Source organism: Miscanthus floridulus, chromosome 18 (assembly GCF_019320115.1).
Source record: "Miscanthus floridulus cultivar M001 chromosome 18, ASM1932011v1, whole genome shotgun sequence".
In the NCBI taxonomy this organism is placed as follows: domain Eukaryota; kingdom Viridiplantae; phylum Streptophyta; class Magnoliopsida; order Poales; family Poaceae; genus Miscanthus; species Miscanthus floridulus.
Genome location: NC_089597.1, coordinates 27,020,439 through 27,034,062, shown reverse-complemented (window position 1 = coordinate 27,034,062; position 13,624 = coordinate 27,020,439). Strand labels below are relative to the sequence as shown.

Below are 13,624 nucleotides of genomic sequence, written 5' to 3'. Positions count from 1 at the left end.
TGGCCCGGCCCAAAAAACGGCCCAGCAGGCCGTGCCTGGGCCGTTGGTCAGGCACGACGCCCGCCTCAGCACGGCTCGGGTGGCACGGTGTGTCGTGCTGGCCCGACCCCCTTCGGGCCGTGCCTGGCACGGGCCCGGGCCAGGTTGGATCGGGCCGGCCCGTTGGCCATCTATAGCTGTACTCTTTCCTCAGCTTACGGCCTGCTATACTATACTTGCTCTAACTTAGCTCGTCGTCTGGAGCAATTCTTTCTGGTCAAGACTCAAAAGTCAACTCTATACTCTAGTGATCTTGGCTATAGCCAACTGAAGACTAATGCTATTCATATAGAAAAAATTACTACTTATATCATCTTACGGCCCTGTTCGTTTATCTTATAATCCGTCTTTTTTAGTTTTTTTTTTCAGTTGGAACAGTGTTTTTCTCTCACAATAAATCAGCCGGAACAGTGTTTCGGCTTGTTTTTTCAGCGAAACGAACGGGACCTATATCTTACTATTACTAATTAGAGACTTCAACGAAGACTCCACGTTAATTTTACCAAATACGTTAGAAGAAAAAAAACCCTATAAATTCTTACAACAATCAGAAACATCTTACCTTTAACTTGATATAATCTAATCGTCATCACCAATAATAACCAGTGGATATATCATGTTTATAAAAAAACTTATCTTACTATTACTAACCGAGACTCCAATAGAGCTACCTCGTTAATTCTCACAACATAAGCTAGAAAAAAGATACATCCTAAAAAATTCCCCAAAAATAATTAGAAACATATGACCTTTAATTTGGTATAATCTAATCTGATCACCAATAATAACCATTGAATCCATTATGCTTTATAAAATATTATTTTACTATTACTAATTAGAGGCGCTCCAATAGAGCCTCCGTGTTAATTCTCGCTAGATAAGCCAGAAAAAGAAGATAAATCCTAGAAATTCTCAATATAATCAGAAACATCTAACTTTTAATCTGGTAGAATCTAATCGCTATCGCCAATAATAACCATTAGATCTATTATGTTTTATAAAAAAACTTATCTTACTATTACTAATCTTAGAGGCTCCAATAGAGCCTACACATAATTCTCACAAGACATATTAGAAAAAAATAAATTTTAGAAATTCTCACAATAATCGAAAACACGTTAACTTTAATTTGATAGACTCTAATTGTCATTGTCAATAATAAACGTTGGATCACCTCTACCATTATAAAAAAAAATATTTAAAATAAACTCCTAATTTTGCATTTCTATTATGAAAGGCAATTCAAAATAACCTCGTAAATTTGTATATAACTCATCAAGATTCTATCACACTTGGCCACATCAAAGATAAGTTTAATATTTTCTTGTCAATTATTACGAATTGGCTCGAGAGAGGAGCAAGTATGTGTTTTGTCTTTAGGAGACCAAATAAACTCAGGGCACCTGCTCCGGTACTCCTTTTAAAACTATATATACGCATCTCAAAGCATCGAATTCTAATTAAGTAAAGATTTTTCTTAATTATTATTACCCATCTAGGTGTCGTATGGGCCTGGCCCTTCCACGTCCAGCCCAAACCCAATCCATTTTAACATCATCTAGATCTAGAAAAAGAACTCCGATGTTTGGAGCCTCCACGGTGCTTATGCCGAGATGACGCCGCTCCTCTGATGGGTCTTGCCGAGTCGCGCGTCGCGCCTTATCGTCCTCCATTACGCCGACGACGAGACGATGCCACTCCTATCCTACGCGAGCGGCGAGGATGACAAATGCATGCGATGTTCATCGGGTTTTACAGCACGACGTTATGATCGACTCCACCTGATCCTGCGGCGATACGTGTAGGATACAGGCTACGGTGGGCTTCGACGGAACTGGTGGCTTCTTGCCGGACATAAGCGAATCGAACGGGCACCGGGGATAGGAAAGAGATGAGTTAGGCACGGGCTGGGTTGGATACGGACGGACACTTGAGGGGCCCATGTGACAAATAATTAAGAAAATGTTTAATTAATCTGATAGACTTCTATAAGATCCGTGCAATTTTAAAAGGAGAAGTATTGGAGCAGTTCTCTTCATTTATTTGGGGACGGAGGAAGTATTGCTAGAACTATTTGGGAGATCAAACAGAAAACTTTAGTTGATATATGGCGGTTGACCGTGGATGCATATTGACCAGATCCAAAGCCTCAATGTCCACATGGAGCAAGCAAACTTTGGGAAGCTAACAGCACTTCACATCCATGCTTATTGGTCCAAGGTATTGGACCTCCAGCTGTCACAGCAATTGTCTATATCTTTATGGAGTTCGTACTTAAACCTATAAAACTAGTGGTTTGGTTTTTCTAATCTTGTTCAATGAATGACAGGGCCTGAAAACTGGAATGTACTATCTACGGACACGAGCTGCTGCTGAAGCGATCAAGTTTACAGTCGATAATACCACTTCTAAAGGAGAATGGGAATGGGGTATATTTTCTTTTCTTTAGTCCTACAATCTTTCCCCTCAAAAATTACTAAAGCACAACTCACCATGAAAACCGCTTGCATATACAGGTGGATAATGGAAAGCCCACAGAGAAAGACGTAGAAGCTAAAATGGCACAAATGGTTTGTTCTCTAAACAACCGGGAAGAGTGCATGGCGTGTGGAAGCTAGATTGGAGCTCCATCTGGAGTTCTGGATACTGCTACGGTGCTGCCTCTGGCTTGTATTGCTATAAGATACTGCATTTGTGCTGCTGCCGATGTAAATATCTACTACCATCAACGTTATTGATGTGCTCTAAGATATTTTTTTAACTGTGCAGCACTCTTTGCATTCGATCGAACATGATGTAATGTGTTATGAAGCTATTAATTGTGGGCAAATTATGATTAGCCAAAGGGAGAAGCACGCACATGTGTGGACGTGGGGAGCAACCAAGAAAGTCAGCAAAGGAGGCTTGAAGGGTTCTCACCTCCTTGCCTCCCGTCTATAAAATAAAAGGGGGCCCGAGGGAGAGCCCTTGGCTGCTGATATGAGAATGTACTCATACACGAGAATAATAAAGAGCTCCCAACTTCTCCTATCTCTCTGTGTCCAATCTTGTGCTTGTGTGCTCAATCGATAGAACGATTTCTTAACATAATACATCATTTTCCATTGTGAGTGAGAACTCAGAAATATAAGAGTGCGAAAGACAGAAAATAATTAGATTTGTATCCTGGATTGCAATGTCAATACGTTGATGGTAGATGTGGATGCGATCACTACTTGTTTGACTACTGTAAACACGAACAAAATACAAGTACTGTAACTGCAAATTTAAGCACTCATGAACCGCGTAGGTCGACGTGGATGCGCTGGAGCGCAACAGCCAGCTCGTCCACCATCTCGCCGCCTCCGCAGCTGTCCTCAAGGCCGAGACGGCCCATCTTCAAGAAGGCTGGCATCTAACAATCACACAACCTCTAGTTCAATATGTAAGTTAACTAATTGTTGATCAAAACTTCCAAAACCAATTATGGAGCGCAGTCCCACATAAGGTGCTCAGGGTTGCCGGATTGGCTACATTAGAAATCGACTACATCAAAGCATACTTGATGCTGATCGCACATCTAGCTCTACGGAAACAGAGATAAGACACAAATATAGAAAATTCTCAAAATATGTAAAAAAAATGGAAAATTCTCAAAATATTCTAATTGATATGTGAATGTGTTTTAAAACTTCGCAAACAAAAAACATAATATGCAACTACCATAAATAAATAGCATGGGTGCATTCAACGGTAATGTATGTTGCATTCATATCGATTGCATCTCATATTTTTGACATGAAACGTTTTCGAAACATTTTTATACATTGGTTATAATGTTTTCAGAATTTTCTGGATGTTTTCCATTTTCATAGAGCTAAACTTAGCTTTTTGCAGTCTCTAATTATGTTTCATGAGCTCTAGATATTTTTTTATTTGTTGTATCCCAATCTACCACTAGCTTTTAAAAAAAAATCTTACAGACATTCTCTGTGGTCTAAAAAACTTTATCAAGTATTTTATTGAATTTTTAACTAAGAAATGACAAAGTCGCCGTCAAACAACTCCATAGTTTTTGATAGTTTAGGGTGCAAGTAAACTGATTTTGAAGTTTGAGAAGAAAAATTAGACTACAACAATAATTAGGATAGAAGGCTGTCGATACAAGGCTGCAAAATAATTTGAACGATTTTAAGAGTTTAGGTGTAAGATATTTTACCAATTTTTTTAACTAAAGGATAAAACTATCTTTAAAACCACTCTAATTAAGACAAAGAGGTAATTGGAACGACTTTGAAAGTTCAGGAGGTAAGATATTTAATTTTAAAGTTCGAGGTGAAATATTAGACTACAACAATAGTTAAGGTAGGTAGAATGGACTTTTCCCTATAATTTAATTGTCCTTGTTATGCATCAAATGTTCTCATTTTCTAATACTACTAGACAGAATATTATGGAATACCATTCACCTGAAGCTAAAATTTTATTCTCCTTAATCTGAGATTATTCTCTGAACCATCGCAGCTCGTATGAAGCCAGCTATATAGTTCTGTTATTTACACGTGGTTCATGGCCATACGGTTCAGTGTGTTACCCACAAAAAGATGAGATGCTGAGCATATTTGCTAGCGGAAGTAGACGAACAAAACTTGGGAGCAAAGCTTGCAATATGGCAACAGGAGGATAGTATGCTCTAATGGCACCAGCAAAGTGGCTGTAAAATATGCTGCTGCTAGCTAGTCGTACGGTGACAATGGACATAGAATCTCATCACTATGTAGGCGACAGTGGGCATATATAATCTCATCGCTAGCTGCTGACTGCTCTAAGGGACTAAAATTAGATGCCAGCGCGTCCCCGTCCAACAATTTGTTGATCAAAATTAAAAAGCATGGGGCTCAATCATCTAGCAGCATCGATAGATTAATTCCAATTGACCATATGCACATATACGCCATATGCATCAAGCTAGCATCGATAGATTAATTCCAATTGACCATATGCACATATACGCCATATGCATCAAGCATCATCCGACAGTAACCATCCTTTTTCGTCCCCAAAAAAATGTTACACGTACTTTCACACAGCATCATCCAACAGTAACCATCATTTTCCATCCCAAAAAAATATTACACATACTTTCACAGACGTAAATAACCAAAAGGACACATGGCGGAGAGAGGACATGTATCATGGTCTAGAATAGGTGAGATGATGTAGAAACAAATTACTACATCCGTTTCAAATTATAAGACGTTTTGACTTTCCTATATTCATAACTTTTGTTATGCGCCTATAAGCTATGAATCTAGAAAAGTTAAAACATCTTATAATTAGTATCTGCTCCCTCGGTCTCAAAAAATTACACATACGAACGCTACATCCAAGAGAAGACTAACACGATCGCTATTCATATTTATAGAAAAAGGACTATTTATGTCATGATGTCGAAAGGATCGGAAAGCCTAGAGAGTATAGTAGTAAAAGAAAATTGTGAAATTACATTGTGTTTTTAGCATAACTACTGTTCCTAGTCAACCGCGCGCAAAGCCCCAATTCCCTTGCTTTTCAATAATGCAATATAAACTCTTTTCTGTTAACGCATGATACTAATTCGAACAATGTCTCCCTATAGAACCTGTTTCGAATACATGTGTCTCCGTGCGCGACTACTACTGCTACAAGTTCCAGATACGGCCAGGGATATTTAATCCAATATTCTATGCCGGCGTCTTTTCCAGCAGTTCACCGTCGACACCTACATCAAGATTGAGAGCTCGCGTTTAGACTACACACTACAGGAAACAGGTCCTTTGCCTACAGCCGAAAGCAGTCGGCAAAGGCAGTTTTCCTGTCGGCAAAGGCTTTGCCGACCGTTTCTCCACGTGGCTGTCGGCAAAGATCTGTCGGCAAAGAATTAGTCGGCAATGACTTCTTTGCCGACAGCCACGTGTCAAGCTGTCGGCAAAGCCTTTGCCGACAGCCAGCTGTACAGTCGGCAAACGCTGACGGCGCCGTCAACCCTGACCGAGGCTTTGCCGACAGCCCTGACCTACGGCTGTCGGCAAAGACTTTGCCGACCGCTGCACAGTGGCTGTCGGCAAAGCCTTTGCCGACAGCCGTCGGTCAGGGCTGTCGGCAAAGCTTTGTCATTTTGCCGACTGCCCTGTAATCCTGTCGGCAAAGCTGGAATCCGTGGTCAGGGAAACCCAGCTTTGCCGACTGTTTCCTGTCGGCAAAGCTGGGAACCAATTTTTTTTTTCAATTTTTTTTCCTCATTTCAGTTGCATTTTAACCACATTTAAGCCACATATTGCATACACATCACATTTGAACACAGTAATTCACAATAATATCACCGAAACAGCGCATTTAACAATAAAATTCAGTTTTCACATGAATCCATACATAAAGGTCCCGAAATACAACGATACATGTCCAAAACGAATCCATACAAGTCCAACATGCACATAACATGTCCAATGTGCCACACGTTCATCGATGAAGGTCCAAAAGCGAGAAGCAAAGATACCTAGCTCTGTGCGTCGTCCCCAGGGGTCCCAGAGCCACCACCGTGCTCATACAGACGCCAACCCGACTGCGAAGACGTACCGTAGTTCCACCTGTTCTGCGGCGCTGTGACGCTTGCCGGCCCGGAGTGCCCCTGCTGCGTCGGGAAAGGCGGCCACGAGGAGTACCCCTGCGACGGTGGAGGGTACACGTACCGTCTTCTGTATCCACTTCAGAACTTCCTTCCTATCCGACCTTTTCAAGATATAATCGGCCGGGCCCCTTTTCCATCTCTTGCCTGGTTCAGGACTCTTCATCACTAGCTTTGGTCTATCACAAATCGTTTCAATGTCCAGTCTAGCCTTAACGTTGTCCTTTGACTTCTTACCAATCTCCATGAGTGTTCCCCAGAGTGCCTCTGCGACATTCTTTTCTGTATGCATTACATCGATGCAGTGTGGAAGAAGAAGGTCCTTGAAGTACGGTAGCCTATGCAAACCCGATATATGAGTCCACATGTGGTCAATACCATATCCAACAAAGCCACCGTTCTGTTCATCTATTTCGAGAGCCTCTATCTCCGCGAGGACATCGGCCGGGCTCCTAACCTTAGGAATGGGGTCGGTGACTTGAACACCTTTCGTGAAGTGCTTAACATCTCGTCTCAATTCATGGTTCTCTGGCAGGAATTGACGATGTTGGTCGAAAGAAGAGTACTTCCCACCCTTCGCCAGCCAGGTGAACATCACATCTGCCTTGCATGTTGGGCAAGGGAACTTCCCGTGAACACACCACGCGCTAAATAAGCCATACGCTAAGAAGTCATGCATTGAATACTGGTACCAGACATGCATAGTGAAGTTCCTCTTTGTAGCTCGATCATACGTCAGCACCCCCTTTTCCCAAGCATGTTTCAATTCATCCCACACTGGCTCCATCAGGACACCCATATTGTTGCCCGGGTGTCCAGGTATTATCAGCGTCAAGAACACGTGCCTAGGTTCAAACATGACGCCGGGGGGAAGATTGAGGGGGATCACGAACACGGGCCAACAAGTGTACGGGGCCGCCATCATTCCAAACGGGTTGAACCCATCTGTTGCTAGTGCTACGCGTACATTCCGAGCTTCTAGAGCCTTCCCAGGATTCATGTTATCGAAGTGTCTCCATGCATCACCATCGGCTGGGTGCACCATCTTGTCAGTGTATCTTTTGCCATTCTTGTGCCACGTCATCTGTTTCGCGGTCTCCTCTGTCATGTACATCCGTTGTAGCCTAGGTATGAAAGGAAGGTGTCGTATGACCATCTCGGGTATCTTAGACTGATTTTTGTTGCCATCTTTGCCTTCTACCTCCACATACCTAGAGGCTTTGCACTTTGGACAGTGTGTTGCTTTCTCGTGGTCTCCCCTGAACAGTACGCACCCCTTCGGACAAGCTTGGATCCCCTCGTACGGCATCTTCAGTGCACGAAGGAGCCTCTGTGACTCGTACGTGTTCTTCGGCAGGATGTGATCCTTCGGAAGCAGTGTGCCAACAACTGTCAACACGAGATCGAAACCGTCTCGACTAATGCCCAGTTGTGATTTCAACGCTATTAGGCGTGAAATGGCATCCAGTTGCGTAACCGTTGTCTTCTCGTGGAGAGGCTTCTGTGCCGACTCCAGCATGGTGTAGAACGCCTTTGCGGTTTCCTCTGGATCATCCTCTACCTCCACTCCTTCGGCAAACCGTCCTTCGTGATAGTCTGCCATCATGTCTGCCATCCCGGCATCTGCATCACACTCCTCGAGGAGGGATCTCACCACCTCCTCCCTAATACGATCGCGTTCACCATGGTAGATCCAGCGGGTATAGTTTGGAACGAACCCGTTCTTGTAAAGATCTTTCCACACCTGGCTCTTTTGTTTCTTTTTCTTGTTCTTGCACTTGCTACACGGACACCGCATCCGACATGACCCTCTAGCAGCTGCGCCAAAAGCAAGCTCTAGGAAAGCATTGACACCCCTCACCCAGTCACCGCTCTTACTTGCAAAGCCCGTGTACATCCACTGACGGTCAGCCATCCTCTGTCATGCGCCAATGTAAGCGAGAAATAAAACCAGCATTTGCATCTACAAAGCGTTCCTGCCATCTAATAGGTGAAGGATAGGTCCTAATCCCACCCGAGGATGCGTAGATAAGGTTAGGTTCCATGTTCTGCTCCCGTCCGAGTCAAAATTTCGGCAGCACCTCCCCGTTGTTCTCCAGATACACGTCCTTTTCGGAGAGTGTGTATCCGAAGAACAACGGGGAGGTGGTGCCGAAACTCCGACTCGGACAGGAGCGGAACATGGAACCTAACCTTATCTACGCATCCTCGGGCTGTCCAAAAAACGTGGACAATCCGAAACAGATACCGTCGCAGATATGCAGTGATCCGCATACCTCGAACCATATCTGTTTCGAACGGGAGACGCCTAACTGGGGTACACGATCGATCTACGGCAATGATACGAGAGAGAGTATGTGTATACCTAGGGTGGCGAAGGAGTCAGGCTAGCGGGGCAGTGGCGAGTCGCTGCAGTGGCGAGGCGACGCGGTGCAGGCAGTCCAACTACGCCCAAGCAGTGGAAGGTCGTCGAGGTCCCTCTGAAGAGCTCTTCTCCTGCATAAAAGACCTTAGGTTAGACTTCATTGAAAAATTTCGGCAGCACTTCCCCTGCACAGGGAGGTTTTCTAAACCTGCAAAAAAACAACGCCACGAAGGCCGACATCCATATAGCGGCACGAAGGCCGACATCCATATAGCGGCACGAAGGCCGACATTCATATTCAGGCACGAAGGCCGACATTCTCAACATTATACCTTCGATGACGGCGAAACGTCCTCGCGGAACGTCCTGCTGGCTGGCTGCAGCCTCTCTCGGCCAGCTGTGGCCTGCTGCAGCCTGCTACGGCTGGCTGTGGCCGGCTGCGGCTGGCTGCGGCTGGCCGGAGGTGGCTGTCGGTGGCCAGCAGGTGGCTGCAGCTGGCCGGAGCGCACTGCAGGCGGCCGGGGCTGGTCGGAAGAGCCGACGGCGTTCCTGCACGGTGTAGACCTACCCGAGCGGAGCCGAGGGTGGAGAGGGCAGGGTAGGGTGGGAATGGAGTGGCCGGCGCGACCGGTGGGCGCGCGTGGGGAGCTGCCTGGCGGGCAGGGGGCAGGGAGCAGGGGCTGGCGAGCAGGGAGCTGGCGGGCAGGGGATGGCGGCAAGGGAGCAGGGGCACCTGGAGTGGCCTGCTGGCCCCCGGGGTGGCCGGCTGGCGGCCGGCCAGGCCGGGATCTGGCCCGGGGGCGGTGGGGGACGCGGCCGGGGAGGGAGGGGCGCGGGTTGCGCGAGCGGCACGCCGGGGAGGGGCCGGCCCGCGGGGGCGCGGCCGGGAGGGCGGCCGGCGGGGCGCGCAGGGAGGGGGTCCGGGTAGGCCACGGCCGGCATGGTCGGCCGCGTGCGGCGGTCGGGGAGGGGGCCGGGAGGGGCGCGGCCGGGAGGGCCGCGGGTCGAGGCCGGCCGCGGCTCGTCGCGCTCCTGGCGAGACGGCGGCCGCGGGTGGCCGTGGGTCAGGGCGCGGCGGCCGGCGGCGGCCACGGGTTGGCGGGGCGGGCGGTGGCGGCCACGGGTGGGAGGGGCGGGCGTAGGGCGAGGCGGCGAGGCTCCGCGCGCGCGCTTGGCGGAGCGGCGGCCGCGGTCGGCCGTGGGTCGGGGCGGGGCGGGCGGCGGCGGCCACGGGTGGCGGGGCCGGGCGGGCGGTTCAGGGCGGGGTGGGGCGGCCGGGCAGGCGGCGGGTGCGCGGAGGAGGTGGCCGGAGCGGCGTGGGGCAGGGCGAGGCGGGCAGGGCAGCGCAGCGGGGCGGCACGGGCGGGCGGCGCTGCGTGGTGCGGCGCGGGCGAGGGATTGGGAGGAAGAGGAGGGGATAAGGCGCTGGTGGGCCGACTTGGGCTTTTTAGGGTTGGCTCTTTGCCGATAGCAGGACAGGGCGGCAGTCGGCAAAGGCAGCTCTTTGCCGACTGCTAGGTCGGCAAGCAGTCGGCAAAGTCTTCTTTGCCGACGGCCGCCACAAGCAGTCGGCAAAGTTTTCTTTTTTTGGTTGTTTTCCTATCTAATATTTTTTGTACGTTCTTCCAACATTAAATACGTCACAAATTCAAAAGTTGGAGAATTTTTTAGTTTTTTTATATATTTCGTGAATTTATTTCATTTTCATGAATTTTTTCGCGTAATTCAATTTTGAATTGTAGGTGCATGAAAAAACGAAACATGGGCATTCGAAAAATGATATTCATGTTGGACAATGTATTTTGAGGCTGTGTGCATAAACTCACCGAAAAGTTTGAAGTCCTTGCCCACAAAATAAGAACATCTCGACGCGGTACAAGTGCTTTTAAATTATATAAAATCCAAACAACGTCGAAAAATCACGAAACTTGTGGACGTGTCGTGTTATCGCATGTGGAGGCTACGATAAAAATTTGAGAAAATTTGGAGCAAGTTTGAGCTGGTGAGTGTTCAAATCCCATAACGCAACTGGATGTGTCCTCTTATCACATGTGGAGATCTCTGGGTTTGAACACTCACCGGCGCAAACTTGCTCCAAACTTTCTCAAATTTTTATCGTAGCCTTCTAATGCGATAACACGACACATCCACAAGTTTTGTGATTTTTCGACGTCGTTTGGATTTTATATAATTTAAAAACATTTCTACCGCGTCGGGATGTGCTTATTCTGTGAGCAAGGACTTCAAGTTTTTCGGTGAGTTTATGCACACAGCCTCAAAATATGCTCTCTAACATGAATATCATCTTTCGAATCACTAAGTTTCGTTATTTCATGCACCTGCAGTTCAAATTTGAATTACGCGGGAAAATTCATGAAAATGAAATAAATTCACGAAATATAGCGAAAACTTTCAAAAATCCTCCAAATTTCAACATAGACTTGTAAACAATATAGTAAGGTCACACAAAAAGTCTTAATTCAAAATTCAAAAAAAAAATAAAAATTTTGCCGACAGCATGTCCTGGCTGTCGGCAAAGGGCTGCCTTTGCCGACAGCCTGACGGTTGGGCTGTCGGCAAAGCCGACGGCGTCTGTCACCGTTACCCAGGACGCGATTTGCCGACTGAGGTTCTTTGCCGACCGGCTGGCTGTCGGCAAAGCGACTTCTTTGTCGACCGCAGTCTATCGGCAGTCGGCAAAGCCGGCTATGCCGACTGCCTTTGGTGGCTGTCGGCAAAGAGGATCTTTGCCGACAGGGATATTCCATCCTGTCGGCAAAGCCCAGGGCTGTCGGCAAAGCCCCGTTTTCCTGTAGTGACATGAGGAACAATCATAATACTTTGAGGGCTGACCTATACCAAGGCCAGGTAGATAGCATGCATTCGGGTGAAGGATCTGCTAAGAATGTCGGAAGGCGTACTGTCCTATCTTCGTCATTCATCGGAGAACCCCGTGATATGAGGCACCGATACATGGATGCAATACATTCCAACGGACGTGAAGGAGTGGAAATGGGGATGCTCCACCCACCAATTTTCTTCAGGGCACTTTCTTTCGTTGATTTATTGCACAACTCAGATGGCTACGGCCTACTCTCTTCTTTTCTTTTTAACTGTGGTTCTCACGTATCGAGAAGTTAAACGTACTCAAGTTTGATCAAATATATATAATAAATTATTAAATTATTAATATTTATATAGTGTGTGATAAGTATCATTACATTAATCATTGCATCTATTTTATAATACACTTATTTGCAGATATAAATATTACTAATATTTTCTATAAATCTAATCAACCTCACAAAGTTCGACTAGCACGGAAATCCATACGACACTTAAAAGGAACAAAAGGAGTGTAGCCTATACTACTGACTTCCTCAATTCCAAATTATAATTCGTTATAATTTTTTTGGATTCATAGTTTTTACTACACATCTAAATATACATTATGTCCTACATGCATAATAAAAAGCGAGAAAGGACTCGTTTGGAATATAGGAATTTTACAAGAATCATGTAGGATTTACAGGAATCAGTTCAATTTTATAGAAAGTGGGCTCATCGCTTATTGAATGGAAACAACTATGATGGAGATATTCACCAAGCTTATATATGTGCGTGCCTTTAATAGGCGCTTGGTGCTTTTCCGTTCGAATTATCAAAAAAGTTTTGATTGAAAACAACTGCTTGATAGTGGATGCTGATATTCACCAACTATTGTTTATTCCTTTTTTTAGAAATGAATCAATGATAGGAAATCTCCCTGATTGGTCTAATTGAGAGGAAAGATAGTATGACACTATTATCTCGGTCCCAAGAGGAACACAATTCTAATTTTTTGGTCTAAATCAAACTATTTTAAAGTTTAAACTGAAATAGATTTATAGAAAGAAAATAATACCAATAATTATGATTTCAAATATATATACTACAAAATATATTCTTTAATTAATCTAACGATTCTATTTGATATGATAAATTAATATTACGTTTTTATAAAAGTTAAAGTGTGAAGATGATTTCTTTTCGTATTGTATCTAAAAATTGAGGGAGTAGCTGCAATCGGACAGAGGATAGTCTCCCAATTTTTCACGAAATAACAAGAAAGAAATAGCTAGACTCACTTATTATGGACGAATCCACAAAAGTCACTGTCAAGGGACGTCGCTTAGAGCTACTCCTTTATCGCGGGGCGCTCTCTCGGCTTGACTAATGGAAAAAAAACACTTTCTACCATGCAACGACTAATCAGTAATCCCTAGCAGCGAATCATCATTGCCGCCCAGCAAAGTGGCTGTAAAATATGGTGCTGCTAGCTAGTCGTACGGTGACAATGGACATAGAATCTCATCACTATGTAGGCGACAGTGGGCATATAGAATCTCATCGTATCGCTAGCTGCTGACTGCTCTAAGGGACTAAAAATAGATGCCAGCGCGTCCCCGTCCTACAATTTGTTGATCAAAATGAAAAAGCATGGGGCTCAATCATCTAGCAGCATCGATGGATTAATTCCAATTGACCATATGCACATATACGCCATATGCATCAAGCATCATCCGACAGTAACCATC

At 45.5% G+C, this 13,624-nt stretch overlaps 2 protein-coding genes across 2 annotated transcripts; one reads left to right on the top strand and one right to left on the bottom strand.

Annotated features, from left to right (window-relative positions):
- Nucleotides 1-6,599: 6,599 nt before the first annotated feature.
- Nucleotides 6,600-8,597, bottom strand: LOC136523544 (uncharacterized). The gene has a single exon (XM_066517192.1). The coding sequence runs from the start codon at nt 8,595-8,597 to the stop codon at nt 6,600-6,602; it is 1,998 nt and encodes a 665-aa protein (XP_066373289.1).
- A 1,059-nt stretch (nt 8,598-9,656) lies between these two features.
- Nucleotides 9,657-10,565, top strand: LOC136523542 (uncharacterized). The gene has a single exon (XM_066517191.1). It carries the CDS (start codon nt 9,657-9,659, stop codon nt 10,563-10,565), a length of 909 nt encoding a protein of 302 aa, XP_066373288.1.
- The last annotated feature ends 3,059 nt before the right edge of the window (nt 10,566-13,624 follow it).